Below are 25,646 nucleotides of genomic sequence, written 5' to 3' on the forward strand. Positions count from 1 at the left end.
AGGGGAAGAGTTTGAGATTCTTGTCCTACTTGTACTTACTTGATTACTGTCATCTTCCCCAGCAGATTGTGGGCTCTAGGAAGGCAGGGACCACATTTCTCTTGCTTATCACCCCGTGGGGACAGTCCTCAGTAACCAAGTTGCTGGTGCTAGCTGTTGATTAAATCAATGAAAGAAGAGACAAAAACCCTTGCAATACACATAAGAAATATCAGAAAACATGCTAGTTCTACATTTCTGTGATTTTGGAGTATATCACTATTTTATACCTAAATATAATGATATAAGCTTATAATGATGTCCCCAGGTTAGTGACAAAAAGGGCTCTGTTTAGTGTGTTTGCCAGAGAAAGTGGCACTGAAATTCATTTGAAAACTATTTCCATTAAAATAGTCAAATTGAAAAGAGTCTTACAATGGGAACATTAACTATCTAAAAAAAAACCAAAAACACTTAGCAAAATACCTATTGATGCCAGGTAAACAAAGTATTACTCTACTTTGAATTAATGTAAGTTGTATTTATAAATTTTTATATTACAAATGGGTACATTTCATTTTCCCCCATCTTACGCAGTCCTCAGGAGGTTCACAGGTAATAAAACAAATGAATTTCTTTCTCCATTAGGCTGTCATTGCCACTTTCAAATGGCTCCTTGCCCATACACTCCAATATTTTTCTCAAAATAAGTGGGAAAGCCTGCAGCTACCACCTCCTTTGTGTTTCAGGAGAGACAAGTAGCATAATACTTTCAGTCTACATCTGGGAAGGAGGCAAGTTGAGGCAGAGATGCTAAATAATTTCAAGTTCACACAATCATTCAGGGTTCACCAATCCATCTTTATCAGCGATGCAACAAATATTTAGTGATTGCCAACATGGTGCCAAGCTCTGTTTTAGTTGCTGGAAATACAATAGGAAAATGATACTTAAGGTCCCTGTTTTCATGTAACAGATACTCTAGTTGGAGGAAATAGACGATAGACAAGTAAACAAAGAAATAAAAAATTAATATCAAATAGTGCTGTAGACTGACTATATCCTCCAAAATTCATGTGTTGAAAACCTACCTCCTAATGTGATGGTACTAGAAGGTATAGTTTTGGGGAGGTGATTAGGTCATGAAAGTGAAGCCCTTATGAATGGCCCCAGAGAGGTCTGTCACCCCCTTCCACCTTGGAGGACACAGGGAGAAGACCACCATCTGTGAACCAGAAAGTACATTCTCACCAGACACCCAATCTTCTGGCACCTTGATTGCTGACTTCCCAGCCTCCAGAACTGTAAGAAGTAAATTCCTGTTGTTTAATCTGCCCAGACTATGGTATTCTGGGACAAACAGTGACAAACACTGTGATGAAAATAAGAGTTATGTAACCCCCACTCTAACCCTAGCCCTGGGTGCACCTACTGTTATGTGGTCAGTGAGGCCTTCCCGAAATGGGGACAAATGAGCTGAGTACCTCTGAATATGAGGAAGAAGCCAGTGAAGGGACCATGTGGGGGAAAACCACTGTAGGTGGAGGTAACAATAAGATCAGAGGTTTTGAGGTGGGAGCAAGCTTGGAGTGTTTGAACAAGGAGGTCAGGATGGCTGGAGTGTGATGAGTGAATTGGAGAGTAGCAAGTGATGAGCCAAGACACAGTGAGGAGCCCAGTAAAGACCTACCTCATACAAGGCCATAGGCCATGGTAAGGAGTTTGGATTTTCTTCTAGAATTTTCTTCTAATGATGGGAAACACAGGAAGATATAAGCCATGGTGTGATTTATGCTTTTGAAAGTTCATTCTGGTTGCATCATGGAGAATGAATGACCTGTGGGAAAAGAGTAGAAGCAGGAAGTTCAAAGGGCCTTAAATAGCACAGGAAAGGGTTGATAGTGTCTTAGACTAGGATGGTGTCAATGGAAGTGGAGAGTAGTGGGTGGATTAGATACATGTTTTCTGAAGTGAGACAACAGAACTTGCTGATTTATTGGATATGAAGAGTAAGGCAAATTGAGTCAAGGATGGCACAGGTTTTTGGCTTGAGCAAATGAGTAGATGGTGGTGCCATTTGCTGAGAGAAGATGGTGGGGGTAGAAACTGATGTATTCTTTTGTTATCAAGGCAGGGAGTCAAAAAACCTGTTTTGAGCATATTAATTTTGAGATGCCTTTTAGAGATGCCTGGCCAAGTGGAGACGCCAAGTAGGGAGGTGTTAGATCCATGAGTCTGGAAGAGAGCATTTAGAGCTGAAAATATCCATTTGGGAGTCACCAGTGTGAAGATGGCATTTAAAACTTTGAAAGTGGGTGATGCCTGCCAAAGAAGAGAGTGCTGTTGGAGAAGGGGCAGGCACACCTCTCAAGCCCTCATCAGTCTCAAACTGACCAATGGTCATGGTCATGGTCATGGTCATACACCATAACACAAGAGTTTCACCCCTCCTGTTGCATTAAATTAAACATTTACTATCTATTCCATATGAAAGGTGTTGCCCTAGGGAATAGGGGGTACAAAGATTGGTGACTAATACATGATGCTATCTCTCAACTTGCTCACAAACTGTCAAGGAAAGAGTGACTATAATATAAAGGGAAGGATATGTTAGCATATTTCTAAGGGAGTGGAAGGGTCCTTAAATGATAAAGGAGACAGATTGGGAGCAGATCATGGAGGATCAGGAAATTGGATTTGTTTTCTGCTTAGATGATAGGACATCAGTGAAGATTTCTGAGTTCCATGATCAGATTAATCCATTTCCTTCCAATGACTTCTTCACCCTTCTGTATCTAGCCCACATCTCACCCCAGCCACAAGGTGCTGCCCATCCTTTGCTACCACTGAGTTTTTATCTTTAGCTCTTTTGCATTTGTTATCTAGTGCTAATCCATTTAATAATTGATGACACACTCTCTTTCAAGTGGTTTATTGTAGAAACATCTGATCTTTCTACTGATCTTTAAATTCATTCTCAATGGGACCCACGACTTAAAGTCATAGTTTCTTGCTCAGGGATTGGAACATAGTAAGTCCTCTGCCTATTTCTTTAAGTGTCACTTCTTTAGGGAATTCTTCTCTGACCTCTGATTAGATCAGGCTTCTTAGTTCTAGGATCTCATTGAATCATTTGCTAGCATGCTTCTCAGTTTTTAATTAAATACCCTATATGTACCTATTTGAATAGTTTCTGTCTTCTCATGGGCTGAAGTTCCCAAGAACAGGGATAACCTCTGATTTTGTTTACAGTAGTGTCCCTACTTTGTGTGCAACAAACATTTCGTTGAAAAATTGAATAGGCATGGCTTGGTGCCCATGGGGTCAAGGAGTTTGAGTAGAGTAGCCTTAGGCTTGGTCCAATTGTCTGCCTGAAGTTTCTGAAAGAGCAATGAGATTCACACAGCAAAACTGCTGCACAGAGGGAGTTTCTACTGATGAACTTCCCTTCTGCTTAGGGACAAACTATTTCCCAGGGGGTGGCTTTTCTATCAGGAGGCCCCTTGAAGCCTGATTGATCATCACTTAGGGCACTTGAGTCCTGCCTATTGCACGGCTGAGCAGGAGGCAAAGCAGAGTTCCCAACTGTCAGGAAGAATAAGCATGCTGGCAGTAGCCAGATATCTTTCAGGCAGATGGAGAGACATATGTATATTTACATATATATTTCCTAATCAATAGGTTCCAGCAAAAACATGAAAACTTAAGAACATGATTGGAATTTAAGGAACTCTGAAGGAGTTCGATTCCTTAAAGAAAATTAGCACAATCTTTTTTTGTTTTTTGTTTTAGCTGCAGATGATTTCAGGACAAAATTGTGCTATTGAGTGATCAAACATTCCTCCCTAAATATGTAAAATCTCCTCTTCCAAATTAGGTACTTCTAGGATTTCTTCATTAAAAAATGTGTTTCTGGGGCCAGCCAAAACACGCTTTGAAAACTTTTAACCAAATTTCTGGCCCCTGCCTGCTTCTCTCTCTCTCTCACCACACCAACCACACAGGCCTATTTCTTCTCTTTCTCTAATAGGCCAACCTTGTTCCCTAGGACCTTTGTCGTTGCTTGTTCCTTCAGCTGGAGTGCCTCTTCCCCTATCCTTTGAATGTCTGGATCCTCACCAGTTGGGTCCCAGCTCAATAAGGATACCACTTGCCAGTCACTATCATTGTGGAGTCATCGGCCCCTGGAGGCACCTGCAAATAGCAGTTGTCTCAGTTAACATGTTAATGAGTAATTAGATTAAGATAAGACAAGTATACCTCAGTAGAATCTTATAACTTGTCTGTCTACCATTTGAACCATGCATATTGGAAACAATGTGATGGCTTGAAGGTTTTTAAAAATTTAATGTTTTTTTTTTATTTAGTTCTGAGAGAGAAAGAGCGAGAGAGACAGTATAAGCAGGGGAGGGTCAGAGAGAGAGGGAGAGACAGAATCTTAAACAGGCTCCAGGCTCTGAGGCAGCTGTCAGCACAGAGCCCGATGTGGGGCTCGAACCCATGAACCACAAGATCATGACCTGAGCCGAAGTCAGACGCTTAACTGACTGAGTCACCCAAGCGCCCCAATGGCTTGAAGGTTTAGACTAATATTTACTGCTTCTGATTCTTGCTTTGTTGATGCATGTGAATATCTTCAAGGAACATGGCTTGCAACTTTATCCACTACAGAACCAACCACATCTTGTTCCTATAATTCATGTGAAGGTGACCTTGCCGCACATTACCAGTTGCCTACAATTTCCATTCTTACCCTCCTTTCTTAATAATAGAGCCCTTCCAGGCAAAGTATCCAGTTAAGAAGTACACATACGCATCTCCTCAGGCTTTTTTACAGTTATGACAGGTAGCCACGTAGTCCATTTCTGGCAGCCAAGTAACAGAAGTCAGGTGAGGCTCCAGGAAATCTATCATCTTGATAAAAAGGTAGACTCAGCTGCTATGGGTCTTTGTGCTTTGCCCTTCTAATCTTCTCCCTTCCTGGAATATAGACGTGTTACTGAGGGTGAAGGAGTTGTCCTGAATACCTAGGTGTTGTCAGTGTTCCACCCATAAGCCCTTGACACTCACCATTCCTATATTCAACAGGATATTAGATCTTTGCTCAAGCTCTTTCCTCCTGAAAGCTCCTGTGACTCTACTGAGGACTTTTGCTGGTTTTAGAGCCATACCAGCCTGTGTGTGGCAGGTTGAAAGTGCCAGTTAGTGAATCTGAGGGTGAAGGAGTTGTCCTGAATAGCAGGTGTTGTCAGTGTTCCATCCATAAGCCCTTGACACTCACCACTCCTATATTCAACAGGATATTAGATCTTTGCTCAAGCTCTTTCCTCCTGAAAGCTCCTTTGACTCTACTGAGGACTTTTGCTGGTTTTAGAGCCATACCAGCCTGTGTGTGGCAGGTTGAAAGTGCCAGTTAGTGAATCTGCGAGTAGCCCTCAATGACAGGAGCTGGTGCATACATATCTGAGCTGCTTGGCTTTCAGGTTGGGCCTTTGAGGCATGAACTACATACACTGGGGGCAGACAGAACTCCCTGAGGTCCCCAATGGGACTTCACACCAGTCGCCCAAAGCAGAAACCCACTCATTACTGCACCCTGGATTGGCTTTCTTTTCCCTGTCTCACTTCCCTACTGTCCTACCTTGTTGGGATCACCTTCCAAATAAACTACTTGCAGATGAATCCTGGTCTCAAGCCTTCCTGGGGAACCCAATTCAAGACATCTTATGACCATGTGGATGAAAGCCACATGCTAAGGGTGAAGAGGCATCTAAAAGTGGCCTGAGTCCTTAAGGCTGGACTTGAGCCCTGCCTTGGAATGACTTCGTGTGGACTTTTTATTTGAGAATAATAAATCTCTTATTTGCGTAAGCCAACACAATTGGTTTTCTATGGAATGTAGCCACATGTAACCGTAACTGACAGAGATCTGGAGGAATTTTTAGTTGAGTCTAAATGCAACCAGCCATGGCTGCTAACAAAGCTGACACTCTGGATGCACGATTATTGGCCCCTTATATTCTATGGCAGGTTACAGCTAGCACTGTGTTTGCTTATATGTTGCTTTATTTAATCCTCATGTTAATTTTGTGAGCTAGGTATCATCAACTCCATTCTTAAATCTACCACTAGCCATGTAACAATCGTATTGGAATTGGGACTCTAAGTCCAATGATCTTTTGCCATAGGGAGGTAGGAACTAGGTTTTCATTCTAAGAATGAAAGATCTGTGGTATTTAGGTAATGAGTTGACCTTTACCTGTTCCCTTTGCCTGTCTCCTGAGATCCTATGCTTTTCTGTCATCACCTTTCACTCCCATGGGACTGTGGGCATTTGTGTATACCAGAGGTACCCTTTCCACATGCCAAATCTCACCAGACCTTGCATACTAACCATGTTTTCCAAAACAAGAGCTAAATACTCTTATCTTTAGGTCTTTGCTCAAGCTCTTGCCTTTATCAGGAATGCTTTATCTCAGAAGTGAACAATTGCGACATTTGGGTCTGGAAACTGCATCTTCATGGTAACTGTGGCAAGACACCCATCTCTGTATGGCCCACAGTACCAAAAACATACAGATGTATTTAAGTATTTGTGAAATTAAAATGCATAGACACAGTAGAATCCAAGTAGAATTCATTTTTACTCCTGTTTAAAATCAACATCAAATTCCATCACACATAAAAATGAGTATCACAATAGATTTCAGTAAATGAAATAATAGTCCATTGGACGTTTAATATATTCAAGCCTGACTTTTAAAAGAAAGCACAAAATTATAATGTATTTATTAAAATGGTGACCATTTAAACATCATCTGAACCATACCAAATAATAGTCACTTTTATGAAATGTTGAGAACATTGAGAGCCTAGGAATTTGGGTATAAAGATGAGCATTTTCAAAATGCCCGACTTACATGAGAAAAGACTGTGTTCTCCTACTGGTGACTCAGGAACTATGATATATTTGTGTGAAAAGTGCTGGTGTGTGGAGACAAGGCTAGCACCCATGACCGGCTGTGCTCTGGAAAACATGCTCCCATGCCACTCTGGGACACAGGAAAGAGTCTGATCTAGGGTGAAACTACATGCAGGGCATGGAGAGGTCTGCACCAGGGGTTCACTGAGGCTGGAGGACCACACAGAAAGCAGTGTGCTTTGACTTCAAAATCATGCTAAGTGAGGCAAAGAAGTCAGGAACCTTTTTGCCATTCCAGATCAGCAGCTCCTAAGATATTTATATCAAGGTAGTTGGTAGTAAATATAAATGCTCATTGGTCCTGAATCAAGAGTTTAATTACCATAACAGATGCAACTTTAAGGATAGGCTAAAACTCAACTGGGGTATCAGCTCAAAAGATGCCTGTCTGTCTGGTTTCAGCTGGCATGGAATCTATAAAAATGTTTACATATCAGTTTTTGGTAAATTTATTTCACAAAGCCATCATGTCATTTCATAAAGACAATAAGGTAAGTCACAATACAAAATTTATAAATGAGATGAGAGAACTATTTAAATACATTTGCTGAGTAAAGACATTTTCACTAACTATAAAATCCAGAGAAACAAAAGATTAATTACAACACAGTTATTGTCAAAAGACTTTTAGACTGTAGTTTAAGTTCAAAAGGTTAAGGATTTGACAAAAACATAACATGAGACTATTAATTATATAGGAAGAGTATTTGATTAGATACAGAAAATATTAATGTATAGTTTTCTTTTTCTTGGAAACTAGCTTTAGAAAGTAAGACCAACCCCAATTAAATTCTGACTGCTATAATTCTTTACCACTGGCACCATAATCTGGATTATGATCCGGTAACTTTGGGCATCAAATTAAATCACCACTGTGTTTCTAAAATAATCTAACCAGGACAAACAGGAGTAGCCTATACTTAACTGTTATATGGTATTATGTAAACGTATCAATTTTTTTTCATAATTTCTTATATTTTTCCAAAGTCCCATTTTCCAGGACTTTGACCATTAAATATGTCTATGTCCACTATGAAAACATGTGGGATGAATCCATCCACTTTAATGTGAGAAACTACATTCTAAATGACTACAAACTCGCTGTATGGGGATGGGGCTGGAGGTACTATCTGAAGATCTGATGGATGTTCAGGGAACAGACCTCAGACAAGGGATTTTCAGCATTTTTATTTTCTCAAGAGAAGGCAAAAAGTGTTCTATAATCTAGGGTACGGTAAGGAGCCCTTGCTCTCACAGCCAAATGTATGAAAACAGTATTCCTTAAAGACATGCAGGTTTATGAGCCAAGGCAAGCTTTGGCTAAATGATTGGTAGCTTTTGTTTGGCTCTGGAGGTTTCCATGGAAACAGCCTGAGAGACAGAAAAGGCAGCATTATCATCTTTATCCGTAATGCCATCTGATAAAACTACACATTGATTCATTCATGCTATCCAGAAGAGATGTATTACTTCCAATAAGCCTGGACAAAGGGAGGTATGAGTTCTATCTGGTTACACTCTCTATCTCCTTGCTTTCCTCCATTTGAAACCTTAAATTAAAATCCTGATAACACCTCCTCTGAACATTTCCCTCAGGAACCTCTAGTTCAAGTAATGCTTCGATAATCAGAAGCCAAATGAAGAAACATGAAGCACCAAATGGAGCTCCAATGCCAAGTTCTTAAAAATCATATGACACACCAAGCTTCCTGTAGCTGAAGAAATTATTCTGAAGAGTATTTAAAATTCTATTATATCAGGCCTCAGCCAGGCAAGAAATACAGTCTTAAGTGTTTTTATACACAGCTGAATCAGGTGGCACCATCCATAATTTTTCTCCCTCTTTATATAGTGTGTGTGTGTATATATCTATATAGTGGTACCTATATCTATGTCTACATATTTAATATACTCACAGATACCACACACCATTATCTAATCTTATTTCAGGTTAGTGCTTCTCAGAAAGACCACAAAAGCAGCCCTAGCTCAGAATTCTCTATCTGAAGTACACAAAAATAAAAACCTCAACAACAAAATAGAAACAAAACAAACAAGATAAGGAGGCATGCAGCCTTTAGCACCATATTTACGATCATGGAGGGCAAGAATGTTGACAGAAGTCTAAAGAGGAACCCAGCTCTGAGTTTCCCCCTGGAACGGGATCCTAAACACAGAACCCTCTTAAACAGTCTAGTACTTTCAAAAAGGGAAAGCCTGAGCAATGTTGTATGAACAGAAATGTCAAAATCCATGATTTACCAGAGATAGATAGATGATAGGTGATCTGACATTGTTCCTTATTCTAAAAGCACTGAAGACATTATTCCTTAAGAACAAACTGCTCACTTTTGGAGATCATTTGGGAAATCACTGCTCAATAAATTAAATGCTGCTTTGGTGAATTAAAAAGACATGATGTATCCCCCAAAAGGACTAATTTACTCATGGAAAGTAGTTTATTAATGAGCAGTTAGCTCCCTGATATCTGTGTAACACAGACGTGGGCTACACTAAAGAGATTTAAACTAGCACATACAATTGCACACTCCACATGGTAAAATATCTGAAAAACACCAGACCTCTGTGCACTATGGCATTGGTGTGGGAATCTAAATCCCAAAATAAAGTCTCAGCTTGGTACTTTCCATAAAAGGGACTTAAGTCTACAGAAGGGTTTATTTTGAGATATGCTGATGATCCTTGTGGTTTAAAGGGGACAGGTAAGAAGTTATAGGGCTACAAATGACTTTAGATATCTAATGCAAATCCCTCATCTTACCGGTGGGAAAACGGAGGCCTCAAGATAAGTGTCCGCCTTAACCGTTGGATGAACCATGACCAGAAGAGAAGCCATGGAACTTTTAGTGTGGTACTTCCTCCATTTTGTTTCTCTCTCAGGCTCCTTTAAATCTCAACATGTGTCACTTAATCAAGCTCCAGAAACATGACTAAGAAATAGCAGGTATGAAAAACACTGAAATTTCACAAAGATTTTGGCAATAGTTCATTCTGATGTGCTTAATATTAACAAGAGGGAAAACTGCAGTCATCTTTTGGTAAAAATGTTATTTCCTGCATGAAACAAGTTCTTCTTGTGAGAGCGGTTTTTGTAGCTACTGGGATAGCTCACAGCTGATGGCTTTCATATGTCCCATCTTTGGAGTAAGAGTTTGATTCGGTAGATCCTGTATCATCAGGTGGGCTGAAGTGACTGCTGTCTTGAGAATCTGTATCAATACTTTTGGTTTCTGACTGAAGGTGGACAGAAACCTGAACCGCTATCTCCTGGCCTTGTTCATTCAGAGAACCATCATCTGAGTCTCCTCCTGGTGAATTACTCCGGCCCATCTCTGGGTTAATGACATAGATGCCACCTTGAGCATTCAAGGCAGGTCTCTCTTTAATTCTTTCTCCCATGTCATCAGGGTCATCCACTCGTACAGCCTCAAACATCTCCTCAACAAAGGCCCGGCAGTTTAGAATAAGGGGCGGAAGAGGGACACTTCTTGCCAGTTCTTCGATGTAACGGGCAAACTCCATGGTCTTAAATTGTGTGACTTTGGCAAGCTCCAGAGTTTTGGCCGATGTGATGATGGGGATGCGCTTTGCAATCTCAAAGGCCTTCTGAAGCTTCTCAGCTCCTTCAGTTCTGAAGAATTCATTGATAGCCTTCTCGGTCTTACGAAGATGACTGCTCATCATGCACAGCCGCGTGACATTCAAGATGAGGGTGATTGTAAAGGCAATCAGGCAAACAACCATGTAGTAGACACTCATGTCTCCTGAGGTGAAGATAACGCGCAGGGTGACAGAGTAGGAGGCACGAATTGGAGAGGCGGTGAAACATGTGTAGAGCCCTCGGTCATCAAAGGCTACACTGCTGATATTCAGGAAGTTATCAGAAACCAACCATTTTCCACCTGATAACCCAACAGACATAAAAAAAATTACAGCATAAAGAATATTATTACTAAATATGCCGACTGCCTTTCCAATACTCGGTCTCTTCATGAGAGTGTCTTAATGCGAGTCATCTATTAGGTTCTGCTACTCGTACACATCATGTAAGAAAGGGCAGACTTTTACATCCACAGCAGGAATTTAAACAGCCTGGAACTTAAAAAGGGAATCAAGGTCTTCCTTCCTGACACTAATGATTACCATTAGTAATCATTTCACTGCCAGACATAACAAGCGTTTCAGGAGACAGGTAGGTCTATAGGACACTAAATGACTAATCTTAAAAAAAAGAAACAACAACAACAACAGCTTTGTGTGTGTGTATCTACACCACTATCTCTACCTATACATTTGCATATACTAGAAGGAAATGGCCTCAGAAATGCGAAACAATGGTTATTTCTGGGGTAATGGTTGATTGATTTATATTTTCTTTTTATTTAACTGTATTTGTTTACTTTTGGTAGCAAGAGATGAAAATTATTAAAAAAAAAAAAAAAACCCTACTAATTTAGTGCATTGTTCAATTACTAACTGGTTAATCTGGCATGGGTTGCACATGTTAACTTGTTTTGTTAAAAAAGATCTGTTGATACAATCTTGGTTTTCCAGCAAGAGTAACCGAAATACAAGCCAAAAGATAGGTGTCACAAGTCAGGGTAAATGAATGGCTTGGAGAAGAGAATAAATTTGAGCTTAAGACATCTAAGGGATGGTTAGGTTCTGTTATAAACTTGAAACATGACGCCTCTCTTCCATAACTGAAAGTATCTTCATTCAGGGAACATGTATATAAAAGTATAGAAGAGTATGAAAAGCAAAGCCTACTGACTACCTACCCTGGCCCTGCCTGCACAATTCTGTTTGTGATAAATTCTCAGTGTATCCTGCACTTTAATTATGAAAGCCATTCAAAGAGGGAATGGATGGGCTAACCAGGAGTGTAGGTGTGAGTCCCCATGGCTGGAGGTGGTGTCCAAGAGGAGGTGGCATGAATGCTGTTAAGCACCGCCTGACTGATTGCCTAATCTTAAGATCCTGAAGTTAAGAGGACTTCAGGATTTCTTTCATCTTTGAGAGTCTATGGTTCTGGATTGTTTCAGTGGCACATCAATTAGTAAGCACTCTGGTTTATGCCCATTTTTATTGTCATCAAAATTTATCTAAATTCTATAGTTATATTTATAGNGAGGGAAATATGTAGCCATGAATACATTTATTATTCCACAAGCTGCTGTTCTATGAATTTGGAGCCATGAGAAGGATATCCTTTGAATCCAAAGTATGATGAAGTACATATACTCCATTCATCAACCACTGTACTACGACCACAATGTAAACTCTCCAGCTTACTTGCTGATAATAGCTCAAGATTTATGAACCTTATACTAGACTGACATGCTCTTTAAACTCCTCTCACTGGAGACTCATAAAACTTAATAAAATTTTCCAGGGCTGTTACTGAAAGCATCAATGATAGATGTTGGTGGTTTTCAAAGTAAAGGCAAAACAGGAAAATGAAACTGCCATTCTACTTGGCTGGGCTCCTCCTAACTTAAGCTTTGTTTATACGTTCAGTCTGTTATAATCATACTGACTGAATAATTCAGATCTCAGAATGTTTGGTCAGGATCCTAGAGCCCAAAGGAAACAAGAGTCTAGATGAATGTGTCCAAATGTGAAGCCCTAAATCATGTTCAAAATACACATTCTGGGCACCGCCCTAGAGATCCCGATTCAATAGATCTATATTCTTCAGAAGCTGATTAAAAATATTCTGTTCCTTCTAACAATGCAAACTCTTCAATCTCTTGGTGACCAGTTATTCAGTTTATAGAAAGTTAAAAGGTTTAGCATAGACTTTAGAAGAAAATACCATCTGTCTCTTCTTCCATTTTCCACTCTAATATGAATAACCAAATATCTTTTATATTCCAAGAGGTCAGAGTATCTTTCTAGCAAAAAAACCAAGAAGGGCCTTTTCTGAAAGTGTAGCTTGTGAGTATCACAGAATTTAGTCTTTATCCCATTGATTTTCATGGAGACTTCTTTTTGAGGTACTTTAACACTTCAAATAGATCTTTCCAGTAGAATACCAGTTAAGGAAATAGTACCCTAAGATGTGTTCGCAAAAATCAAATAAAAACCTGTCAAAAATGGTTGGTTGATGGGGCGCCTGGGTGGCTTAGTCGGTTAAGCGTCCAACTTTCGCTTGGGTCATGATCTCGCGGTTCGTGGGTTCGAGCCCCGCGTCAGGCTCTGTGCTGACTGCCAGCTCAGAGCCTGGAGCCTGTTTCAGTCTGTGACTCCCTCTCTCTCTGACCCTCCCCTGCTCACGCTGTCTCTCTCTCTCCTAGAAATAAATAAAAAACATTAAAAAAAAAAAAAATGGTTGGTTGATTATGATGTTTGGGTGATTTTTAAGACTGAGAGGCAAAAAATACAAGAGGAGTTCTCCTGTTTTCAAGTAAATTAGGGTATAACATAGAAAAAATTGAGCTGCAAGGGCTTACAGGGCTCCTCTTCAGTGCCCTTCTAATTCTCAAAGGGACTTAAAGTTTTATGCACAGAGCTATAATTTAAAAAAAAAAAACATCCTGGATTTCTTCTAAAATCTTTAGTAACTCATTTGCAGACAAAATTTTAAAATTTATGACCAACCTTCTTAAGGTTTAGCCAATAGTCTTTCTGTTGTACGCACATAGGGCTACCACACTGTACTGTGCACAATACAGTCTGGGTCAATGGGGTTGTGCGGTGCGTAGTCTGCCCTGATGTAGTCTACCTTCAATGAATAAGGAAACCAGCTCACCAAGAGGAGAGACAATAGCTCCCTGTCATCATCAATAAATTTAAAAAATTTATTTTTAATGTTTGTTTATTTTTGAGAGACAGAGTGCGAGTGGGGGAGGGGCAGAGAGAGAGGGAGACACAGAATCTGAGGCAGGATCCAGGCTCCAAGCTGTCAGCACAGAGCCTGACACAGGGCTCAAACCCTGATGAACCAGAAGATCATGACCTGAGCCAAGTCGAATGCTCAACCGACTGAGCCACCCAGGCACCCCACATATGAACACTTTTTAAATTTGTAACTATTCTTACTTTCTTCTTCTGGTTAAGCAATTATAATTATTTTGCTTTTTCTGATAGGTATAATACTCCAGGCCTTCCAAAAGTTTTAAGTATTCCCCCTGGCACTTCATCACTGAGATTTCTTTGTGGAATAAGCCATAAAACCAAGAAGACAGAAGTAACAGGAAATGAATAACATTGATTAGTTACCTCTGCCTCTGCCATCCAGTTGCTGTCCTTTTGAGTTGTACCAACGGACATCTTCATAGTGGTCGATTGTAAGAAGACACTCAATTGAAACACTAGTTCCCTCTTTGGCTATGATGACATCATCCCCTGAGTGGGAACCTGCTGAGAGTTCAAAGCTTGGAGGAAATGATGAATTGAAAGAGCTATGATTTGCTCCCAGTGGGGCCATTTGGTTGAAGCTTACATCTTCCAAAACAAAAGCTGCTGGCACAATAACACTCACCACTAAAGTGAATAAACAACAATGTGGCTTCATGGAAAAATGGGAGAAAATCTTGTTGAGATCTGGAGAACTCAAAAGCTTCTATACTATAACAAAAGCACGGCGAGTAATTTATTGCTTGGTATTGGAGTTTTCCAAAAAAGTGGGAGATTCAGGTGTATTTTGAAATCTTGAAGATTAAAAGATATGAGTGGAGACCAACCTAAAAGAAAGCCAGATATAAAGTTTAACCAACAATGACTCAAAATGGGGTGAAACTATGTTCTAGAAAAGAAGAGATGTGACATTGATTAGAATGACTGGCACTGACATCAGGGTGCAAAACAGAAAAAACACCACCTAAAAATCTCAAAGAGACAGTACAAAAAGCACTGAATCAGGAAATGGCTGGCAGAGCTAGATTCTGGTCCCAGCTTTGCTACTAACAAGCCATAAGACTTTGGCAAGTAGCATTCTCCCTCAGCTGTTTTCTCATCCATCAAACGAGAGACCAGATAAGACCTCTCTAAAGACTCTTCTAGTTCTGAAAGGCTGTGATTCTATTTCACTCTGACAAATCATAGGCAACAGGGAGCCAATGAAGGCTAAAATATTTAGCTTAATGATCTTTTATTTCAACCTGTGCCATTACCATCTGTTGTTATATCAATAATGTAAATCAACTGGTACATTATAATCATAAGCATGGAGCTCATGATTTGAGCAATCCAAGTACATAAAATATTGGCTTTAAATAATGCAAGGATACTTGGTAGTTTTTTGTTTTAATATTAGAAAGTAAACTGCACTACTACATACACAGTTATTGATTTCTGAGGCATTAGAATCTCCCTCTTGAGCAAGAATGTTAGACAAAAGAATTTTCCTTTAATAGTTTCTTCGATATCAAGAGACAAAATAAAGTATATTTAACAGTCTGTGAGAATACCAAGTTTTAGCTCAAAGTCTGCCAAATTAGCTAAAGGAGGAATTGACATCTTAAACATCTAGTTGGTAGAAAAGCAAATATAAAGTATAGGGGAAGATTGCCAGACACATAAAAAACCATGAACAAAGAACAAAATATCCCAGTCTTAGAGTTTATGTGATTATGATCAGCTTCCAGGTAATCTGGTTCCTCTTTTAAATCAATGACTCTCAAAAAAAATTTCAACTTCTATTTCTTTAAAAGACAGGATGAAATGTCGAGCTTTATTTCTTACAAAGGCTCAAAATAATTAGTTTTGGAAATGACTCCTCTTTACATTCACACGAAGGCTGCTTGATCACATAGAACATAAAAAGTGATGGATCATTGTATTGAGCCATTAAACTCCTCAAAGTCTGAATCATAGTAAGTTGTAAATGTCATTTAATTTTCATTAGCCCTTGAAAGGATGGTTGAATGATAATAATAATTTTCTAAATCTTGCTATATCTTTAACATTTAAGAATGGACTAATTAAAGTAAAACAAAGGACTTCAGACTTTGCTATACATTGTAGATTAAACACATGTTTTTATTTCTATTTCCTCCTCAAACCCAAGTTACATGATACTAAAAGAAACAAAGAACTTGGGCATTGGAGGGGATTTTAGAAATTATCTGATCTAACCCATTCACTTCACAGTGACTTGCTCCTTTAGGCTATACTATATGTTAGCAGGAGAATCCTGGTCTCTATTGGGAGAGAATGGTGAGTGGAAACAATGGAAATAACATTTACTGAGGGACTGCCATAGGCCAGGCATTGTGCTGGGGCCTGACGTGTATAAGGTCCCAAGCTCTTATTCAGTACAATACATACAACAACTGGTGGACATGATTTTTGTCATTTATTCTAGACGACTGGTTCTCAATGTTGATAGGAAATGACTGTGCTGAAAAAGTGCTTGTCTTCCCCAGGAATGACATCAAGAGTTCTTATGGCTGCATCCAAGTCAGCATTCTCCCAATTTCATTCTTTTCTTTTACTGGCATGATTTCCCCGCCAGTATCTGTATACAAAATTATTATTATTATTTATGCCTTTTCTTTAAGTCAACTCATTATTTTGCTTTCATACATTTTAAAAAAATTTTATTTAAATTCAAGTTAGTTAATATATAGTGTAATGATGGCTTCAGGAGTAGAACCCAGTGATTCAGCACTAACGTATAACACCCAGTGCTCATCCTACAAGTGCCCTCCTTAATGCCCATCACCCATTTGGCCCATCCCCCTACCAACCTTCCCCTCCAGCAACCCTGTTTGTTCTCTGTATTCAAGAGTCTCTTATGATTTGCTTCCCTCTGTTTTTATCTTATTTTTCCTTCCCTTCTCCTGGGTTCATCTGTTTTATTTCTTAAATTCCAAATATGAGTGAAATCACTTATTTTAAAAGGAGAGTCTATATCACATTTATAAATAAAAGTAACTATACTCATAAACAGAATGAGAACAAAGCAATGTTATTAACCGCTGTCTGCTAAAGGCTCTGAGCCAGAGGCCTCCTCTCTTTGTTAGGGAAAACAAAAATAAACAGAACAAACAAACCACCCACAACTCCACTTTATTCTAATACTACCTCATTTCTTTCTTTTTTTTTTTGATTAAAAAAATTTTTTTAAAATAGTTTATTGTCAAGTTGGTTTCCATATAACACCCAGTGCTCATCCCAAGTGCCCTCCTCCATGCCCATCACTCCCCATCCCCTACCCCCCTCCCACATCAGCCCTCAGTTTGTTCTCGGCATTTGAGAGTCTCTCATGGTTTGCCTCCCTCCCTCTCCCCCACTATTTTTCCCCTTCTTCTCCCCCACAGTCCTCGTTTCTTATCCAGCCATCTTCCTCTTCTTCCCACCCATTCCACCAGTGAGTTCAGAACCACAATTTTAGACCAGAGGCATACATTTGCATCTATTCTCTTGTATCCACGGAGCACTTTCTATGTATTATAGACACCACCTCTGACTTCATGGAACCCAGTCTGGCAGAGGATAGAGACACTAACTAAATACATACAAAATATGGTATATGCTGCCCAAGGGAAAGTACAGGATGCTACAGAAGTACCCATTGTGGGGAGCTCACCTTGTCACAGAAAGCTTCCTTGAGAAAGTGAGGTGTGTAACAGTACCTGAGGGACAAATAGGGATCGTGAATGGAAGAGAAGTGTCCTAGTAAAGGGACAGGGAAAAAGCAGAGGGGTCACTGGTTGGGATGTGTTCAGGAGAAAGAGCTACAAGTGTGGTAATGAGTAAGGGTGGCCAGTGAGTTGGGTTGGCTTCCTGATTCTTGAAGCACTCTGGGCAAGCAGCAAAACTGGAGGTGGACTTTCGGAAATGGAATAGGAGACTGAAGTGAGTGAAGGAGACCCTGGTCCAAGATGAAGAGATCAAATAGCCTAGAGGCTCAAGAATGAGCTAGATCACAAGAAGGAAAGGCCATGTCCACCCAGGATCAAGGCAGCTACAGTAGAAGACACTGGAAATAGAAGAGAATGGACTCACTCTCCCTACTGAGGGGCAGCAGCTTTGGAAGAATAAATAGCCTCTATATGAGATGGTTGTGAGGGCAAGTGGTGTCCTGGCAGTGTTACTGCTGTGTGGAATTCCTTCATGCAGCTTCCCTGAGTCTCCCCTCCTGTGCCAGCTCTCCCTTCCACGTGAATCCAGAGACTACCTGGATGCAGGCTGGTTTTTCTGCAAGCCCCTGTAGCTTTCACCATTACACTACTCACCCGCTCTGGTATGCATTGCTTATATTATTAGGCAGTGCAGCCCATCTTACCTATGAGTCAGTCCCTTACAAAGGGACTATATTTTTATTGCTATACTTCAAAACTAGCACGTGTTCAATAAATATTTACACATGGAGATTAGTTTAAATGTGACAGTATGTGGGATCTTTGTAAATTGAAGAATGTTATGCAATAGGGATAATTATTCAAACTGACATGCATTTACTAACACTTACTATATTCTGAGACAGCTGATACTAACAATGTCCAGAGAACTTGGGAGGCACAGTGCCTAGAGGCAGTCTTTAAGTCAACCCCAACTCCCAAAGTCTTCATCACCATCTTGTCCTGGAAGATTATAGTGGGGATAAAAGATTATAAGCCCAGAGTGTCTGAGCCAGGTTGACTACTAATATCCAGAGAGCTTGTTAAAAATACAGATTCCTAGGTCCCACCCTAGACCTAGTAAGAACTTCTGGACTTGGAATTTATGGTGTCTAATTAGCTCCCTGGATGATTCTGAGGTAGAGGGTCCATGGACTGAATCCAGAGACTTGGACTATACTTCCTTATTTCCTCTACAACAGCATTGTCTAATGTGTGGCAGGCTGTTTGAACACTTTCAGTAGGAGAGAACTATCACTCACATTCTATTCTGGACTTAGATTACCCTGGATCAGTGTAATTGCAGGCCTCTGAGAAAGGCAGGATAGCAGACAGCTTCAGAGAACAGTCTCTAGAACCAGATTTCCTGGATTTGAATCCTGATGGATTCTAACCAGCCCTGCAACTTTTGTAAATGACCTAATCTCTCCATGCCTTACTGTCCTCATCTTTAAAATAGGGAAAATAATAGTATCTGTTCTTATAGGACTATTGTGAGGTTTGAAGAAAACAGTATATATAAAACAGAGTCTGGCAGTAGTAATCACTAAATAACCTCTAGTTATTATTACTATTACTTTTTTTAAGTTTACTTATTTATTTTGAGAGACAGAGTGCAAGCAGGCAAGGACAGAGAATGAGGAAGAATCCTGAGCAGGCTCCATGCTGTCAGCGCAGAGCCCCATGCGGGCTTGAACTCAGGAAACTGCAAGATCAGGACCTGATCCGTCATGGCATGAGCCGAAATCAAAAGTCAGACGCTTAACCATCTGGAGCTACCCAGGCGCCTCTCTAGTTACTACTGACTATCCTTCCAGATACTGTGGTAAAATCTACAGTTGATGATAAAACCGTTATTTAAGATAAATGAAACACTTTTACTCAGAATACTATGCAACCATTTAAAAATCTTAAAGAGGGTAAACATTATTATGTAGTTTCAATCTGTAATTTTAAATTTCACATTTTTCTTTTGCTCATGGCAAATAAATATTCTGCAATAATATGGATCAAACAGGTACTGTAAACTGACATTGGAGACCAGCCATGATATGTTACATTGTTTTTATGCACTCAGGGTTTGTGGCCAAGAACCTTTGTTGTGATGTGCCTAGCTTACCTTTCCCTTTTGTGAGACCTGCCTCTATGTTCTGGGGCCCTGGAGGAAGTCAGCCCTTCGGCTGACTAAACTAACTAGAAGCTTTGATCTTGGAATTAAGAACTGAGACACAATGGCTGGGTTAGGGCCAATGTGAGGGCAAGAAGGGGTTGAGGCAATTCAGTTTGGGCCACATACAAAGAAAAAGCAGAGAGACAGGACAAAAGGGATGGAGAAAGAAGAGAGGGATTGGGAAGGGGGGGGTGGGGCCGGCGGCGGGGGGAGGGGAGCAGAGGGGAAGAGAAAGAGACTCACAGAAGTGCTGCTCTGGCTCCTGACAAAATTCTACTTCCTTCCTCCAATGTGACTTTTTTTTTTTTAAAGAAATAAACTTCTTTATTCAGTTTCACTCAAAATTAAAACCACAAAAATTAAGACTGAATATAAAAACAAGAAAGGAAATGGAGAAATGGTTAGGTAGGAGAAAAAGGATTAAATTCAGCAAAAGTGATTAAAGTGTGGCTGTGGCTACCTGGCAATCCTCATCTTGGATTCCCACCTCCTCTCCTTATACACCTGAGTGTGGCGCACCAACTGCCCATGTGGCCAAGACTTAAGGTTCCTATTCTCTACAGACACAACCATTTGCCTTTACTAGAAGTTTAGAGAAACCTACAAGATACAGTTTAGAAAAATACTATGAACACTCTTAAACTTCTCTTAGGTCAAAGTGAAAGGTGGCAGAAGTAGCTTGGTACACTGATTTTGTGCCAGGAGGGCAATATGTCCGGTCAATAAAGGCAGGCTCAGCCCGGGCACTTTGTGCTCCTACCATGGACATCCTGAACACAAAGCTCTTCTAGTCTGAGCTACTAAGAGATACAACCCATTTGCAAATAAGAAGCTGTTGAGCAATTGGGAGAGAAAACAGTGGAGAAGGTATGGATATTTCCAAGACAGTGACAGAAGCAGAAAAAAAGGTAAGGAACAAAATCACCCTTGGGATCAGAAAAACTCTTCATACTAAACTTCCTTTTACTTGTGTCAGAATCAGTCTGTTACCTTTAACAAAAATTACATTGACTATGACCATGCTACTCATTCTGGTGCAACAGATTTTCAAAAAGCTCAGCTAAATCAGGCCCATCATGTGCAAGATGAAGTACCAGGTACAGCAAGGGATGTCCAGGGCATCAGGATACTTTCCCAGGCCCTCAGGAGTTTACAAGCTAGTTTTGGGACTTCCCATAATAATATCATGCCTGCTAATTTTTTTTAATTAAAAAATTTTTTTAATGTTTATTTTTAAGAAAGGGGGGGAGGGGCAGAGAGAGAGGGAGACACAGAATCTGAAGCAGGCTCCAAGCTCTGAGCTGTTAGCACAAAGCCCAACACAGGGCTCAAAATCATGAACCCATGAGATCATGATCTGAGCTGAAGTTGAAGGCTTAACTGACTGAGCCACCCAGGTGCCTGGTATTTAATGCTGCAGCTGACATTTGGAGGCTAAGAGGAAAGAGTTCAAAAAGGAAAATCAAAGTGTCACCTTCTTACAGTTAAAAAGGGCTATGCTATGCTTGTGGGTGAAGTCACTTGGTAAAATATTTTATTACCTTTCTTCAGCATTAATAAGGATAACAGAAAAGTGATACTCAAATTTAATCTAACTCCTTTTTCATCTTTTAGATACAGTAAAATATCAGCTTTTCCAGGATCACGAATAATCAGAAATTTAGATGATTTTACCTGATAGAACCACTCTCAATATGGCTATATCCTAAAGAAGAAAGAAAGGAAAAGAATGAAAAGCGCCTAAGCTGTCATGCCTAACAGATTGCCTTGTTGCTGTTTCTGCCAGCTTCAGAGAGAAGAAATGTTTCCATCCTGCTCCAGTTCTCAACAGAAGTAAATAAGGACGTAATGTGGCTGATTTCCGTTCTCGTGGCTCAATATTAAGTTGGCTGAGGAAATTGCTGTTTGCACAAATAGTTCTGGGATAACACAAAGCAGGGAAAAACACTGATGCCCAGATGGTATTGATTTCAAGTATACTGAGATATTAATTCTTTATTCTCCATAATTAAATGTGTTCTAGCCTGTATTTACAGCTCATCACTCTTCTTTGCCTGCACTGTTACACTTGAAAAATGGAGATGTTCCCTCATACCTGGCACACAAATGGTCAAAGTGGCATTCCAAATTGGCAAGGAGGAGAAAAAGCAAATGAAAGTAGATTTTTAGCACTCCTCTATCTTTTGGGAGGAACAATCATAAAAATGTTCTCCTTATACTCAAGCACTATTATAGAGATCTGAAACATAAAAAGGTTAGTAATATTCAAACAGAAATCACCATTTTGAGGGTCCTTTTCTAAAAATTTCCTAATTAAAATGGCCCTTATGCTCCCAAGAATATCTTGGAGCCATCACACACCTCATAACTAGCATGTGCGCACTCAGCTCAAACTTCACTGTATTTTCTGGCCAACTGAAAAACCCCTTCCTCTGTCTTTACTGGAGCTTTGCTTTAAGCCCACGATTATTTCCTGTAACTGTAACTTATATCCTTTTGCCATAAGCATTTGCTGAGCTACTGGATGCAAACGACAAAGATCAATGTAAGGGGCCTAGATTTATGATCTCCTTACCCAATTTTTTTCCTCTATAGTCCAAAAAAATCAAAGTCCGTATAACTAAAACAGAATTTCTCATTCCCACCCTTAGATCTACTTGTCTAGCATATACCGATCTTAGAGGATAGCCACACGATATAATTCTTTCAAATTTGCAAGATCCAAGTTATAAGATGGCTCCTTAGTAAGAAACAGGGACTGATGCGCCTGATCTTATCCCTGGATGAAGCCATGGCTTGTGAGACCTTAGTTTTCACATCTACAAGGCTATTTTCAGAGTAATGACCTCATATAGTAGCTGTGAACTAATTTGGGTATAAGTACATGCTATTGATATTATTGTTTCAGTTCCTAGATGTTTTTCAATTAAATCATACTCCGTCCTACCCAAGGTCACAGTCCTTTTATCCTACCTGGATACCACACTATTCTTGTAATTTCTAAATGGGTCTCATTAACTCCAATCACACCCCAAACACTGCTCCTCTCAGAAGCGGTCCTGAACACACATCCAAGGAAGTCAAGATGATTTAAAAATCTATTGATTTTCCACTGCCCAAGAGATAAACTTTGAATGTTGATCAGGCATCTGTAATTCTCCAGGAAAATTCAGGTAGCAGAACAGATGTAGCTGGATGGAGCCCAGCAGTGCCTGTGTGCAAGATTATAACTGTTTGCGGAAGGAATGAATGGATCTAGAAGTCTGTTTTTTAGTTACACCTCTATCACCAATTAGCTATGATCTCTAGTGGTCTGTTTCCTCATCTAGAGGCTGATTATCATCATCATTCTCTTCTGTGCTTAAACCTATAATCTTCCCAGCTTCTTGTCATGGCTCAAAGCCTTAACTACACTTGTTTTACTCTAATCTCTCCAAATAACTTTTATTTTAAAGATCTGGATCTGTATTGTTAAAGATTCCTGTTTTTTTTTTTCTTTCTGATATTGTTGTAAATAAAGTTGTTTTCTTAATGTAAAAAAAATTAAGTTCTAGTTCTAGTTGTTCCCTTTGCTTAAAACTTCCTGCCCCTCCCTAACAATATCTTCCTGTGGAAATTCCACCCTCTCTGCAGTATCCAACTCCATTTTTACCTTATTCAAGAAGCCCTCTCACTTGAACTCTGATCATTACCCTCTTAATTTCAGATGAATTTCTTTTGCTCTGAAAGTCACCTAGCATCCTGAAAGTACTCAACTGTAACTTATCAGTTTCCCTCTTCCATCAAATATCTATCTCTCTGAAAGACTGTAAGCCTAAAGATGAGGGTCTAAAAACTCTCAGCCTTTGGCATAGCATTGGATTCAACATTTTGAATTCAGATGCCCAATCAACCAGGCAGTCAGAAAGGTACTTGCTACAAACTTATTAACTTTCCAGAGTCTCAGACTTAAGTTAAGTGACTTGCTGAGTCACTTTTCCATACTTAAACCCAAATTCCATGCAATTTCTATTGCCACAGAAAATCAGAGGAAACTACCTATTTTATACTTGTATGGGTTTTTTGTTTGTTTGTTTTTTGGAATAGGAATTTTTAACAAGCTAACAAGTGATAGCAATGCCCTTAAGTTTAAAGAACTACCATCAGGGGCGCCTAGGTGGCTCAGTCAGTAAGCGTCTGAGCTCAGGTCATGATCTCATGGTCAGTGGGTTCGAGCTCCGCTTCAGGCTCTGTGCTGACAGCTCAGAGCCTGGAGCCTGCTTCGGATTCTGCATCTCCCTCTCTCTCTCTGCCTCTCCCCTGCTCGTGTTCTGTCTGTCTCTCCTGCAAAAATAAACATCAAAAAATTAAAAAAAAAACTACCATCAAAAGCAAAGGAATATGAATGGTTTTAGGAAGTGACAATTATTACATACGGACAGTGAGGTGATAATTCTGAAGGCAACAGATGGAAGATGGAAGACTTGGGTTGTTAAAAGACCACATCTCTTCAACTTTCTGAGACTTAATTTTTCACATCTGTACAATGAAAGTGTCTATAATGCTTTTCTGGCACTTACGTGGCTCGGTCGGTTAAGCATCTGACTTCTGCTGAGGTCATGATCTCATGGTTTGTGAGTTCGAGCCCCACATCAGGCTCTGTGCTGATAACTGGAGCCTGGAGTCTGCTTCAGATTCTCTCTCTCTCTCTCTCTCTGCCCCTCACCTGCTCCCACTCTGTCTTTCTCTCTCTCTCAAAATAAATAAAAACAATTAAAAAAAAGACAACTGAAGAGATGCATCTTTCTGATGGTCAGTTATAATCTTGAAGTCATAAATGAGAGCATAGATGCCTTCAATTGTTTCCTACTGTTCTCCAAATAAAAGTCAAACTTCTTGTACTGGCTTATAGACACTACAAGATTTGGCTCATTTAAGTCTCTGGCCTCATCTTCCTTCCTCTTTTTGGACCCGCATCAGTAGCCTTTTTTCTCTTCCTTGACCTTGCTAAGTTTGTTACCACTATAAGGCCTTGGCATTTGCTATTCTTTCTGCCTCGAAAACCCTCGCTCAGATCTTCATAAGGATTACTCTTTTTTCTATCACATTGTGCTGTTTAATTTTCTTTAAAGTACTCACAACCATCTATTTTTTTTCACTACTATTTTAGATATCAGTGTTACCTGTTGACTTGTTTTATAGTGGGCCTCGCTCCAGAATATCAACTACTTGGGAGCTGGGCCACAGTCGGCTTGAACCCCGGTGTGTCCCAGGCCCCCAGGGTAGTACCTGGCAGGTAGCTGATGCTCAGTAAACGTACAACGGCCGAACTCCCGCAGCTCAGGCCTGGCCTTCAAAAGGACCTCGGACATCTTAGCTCCCTTCACGTCCGACCCCGACCCGCCGGTTCAAACCCAGGCCTCAGCGCCTCCAGTACCTCCATCGCACGACCCCGACCGATCCCTCACTTACCAAACTGGCACTCAGCTTGTTCCAGCGAGACCCGTGGCTTGACCCGGAAGTGTTCTCGGGCAGGCGGGACCAACTCCGCGCTGAAGGAGTGCTTCCGGGGCAGAAGGAGCAGCTTTTCGGCAGCCGTGGCGCCGGTGAGGGTGGATGGGCACAGGGTGCGGGGCTTCCAGGGAGGTGGCAGGCGGGGTGCGGGCGCTAGGGGTTCGGGGCCGGGCCGTAAATGTGGCTGAGGAAGGGCAGGAGGTGGCCTGGGGCTAGGCGGCCGACACCCCACGGCTGGACGCGGAGGCTGTAAAGCGCTTTGATTGTTGAAGCGCTATGTGTGTGTGTGAGGAACTCTTAGTCGTTTTCAGCGTCGGAGAAGTTGAGAGCGCTTGTTGATTCCAGATCTCCAGTTTGGGATCTGGTCTTGTGTGTACGAACAAGTGAGAACGTCTGTCTGTCCGTCTAGAGAAAGCCATGTTAATAATGA

At 40.4% G+C, this 25,646-nt stretch overlaps 2 protein-coding genes across 7 annotated transcripts in view; one reads left to right on the forward strand and one right to left on the reverse strand.

Moving 5' to 3' along the window:
• Window positions 1-1,772: 1,772 nt before the first annotated feature.
• On the reverse strand, window positions 1,773-25,260 carry MFAP3 (microfibril associated protein 3). Of its 6 annotated transcripts, none has more exons than XR_013336211.1 (4): window positions 25,175-25,260; window positions 14,207-14,670; window positions 9,744-10,884; window positions 1,773-1,816 (listed from the first exon to the last, which is right to left on the reverse strand). XR_013336211.1 is itself a non-coding variant. In XM_077768970.1 (4 exons), the coding sequence occupies exons 3-4, from the start codon at window positions 14,499-14,501 to the stop codon at window positions 10,091-10,093; spliced, it is 1,089 nt and encodes a 362-aa protein (XP_077625096.1). In that variant the 5' UTR covers window positions 14,502-14,670; window positions 18,405-18,516; window positions 25,175-25,232; the 3' UTR covers window positions 6,605-10,090. The 6 variants fall into 6 exon arrangements, 4 of the variants coding, with proteins under 4 accessions (XP_077625096.1, XP_077625093.1, XP_077625094.1 ...); XR_013336210.1 differs by lacking the exon at window positions 1,773-1,816 and adding an exon at window positions 6,605-8,332; XM_077768970.1 differs by lacking the exon at window positions 1,773-1,816 and adding an exon at window positions 18,405-18,516 and having other exon boundaries at window positions 6,605-10,884; window positions 25,175-25,232.
• The window catches only part of FAM114A2 (family with sequence similarity 114 member A2), a 32,421-nt gene continuing 32,033 nt past the window's right edge, over window positions 25,259-25,646 (forward strand). The window contains exon 1 of the mRNA XM_077768965.1: window positions 25,259-25,308. The gene's annotated coding sequence lies outside the window, so the exon portion shown is untranslated. The remainder of the gene's footprint in view (window positions 25,309-25,646) is intronic.

Source organism: Crocuta crocuta, unplaced genomic scaffold, assembly GCF_008692635.1.
Source record: "Crocuta crocuta isolate KB4526 unplaced genomic scaffold, BGI_CrCroc_1.0 scaffold340, whole genome shotgun sequence".
In the NCBI taxonomy this organism is placed as follows: Eukaryota; Metazoa; Chordata; class Mammalia; order Carnivora; family Hyaenidae; genus Crocuta; species Crocuta crocuta.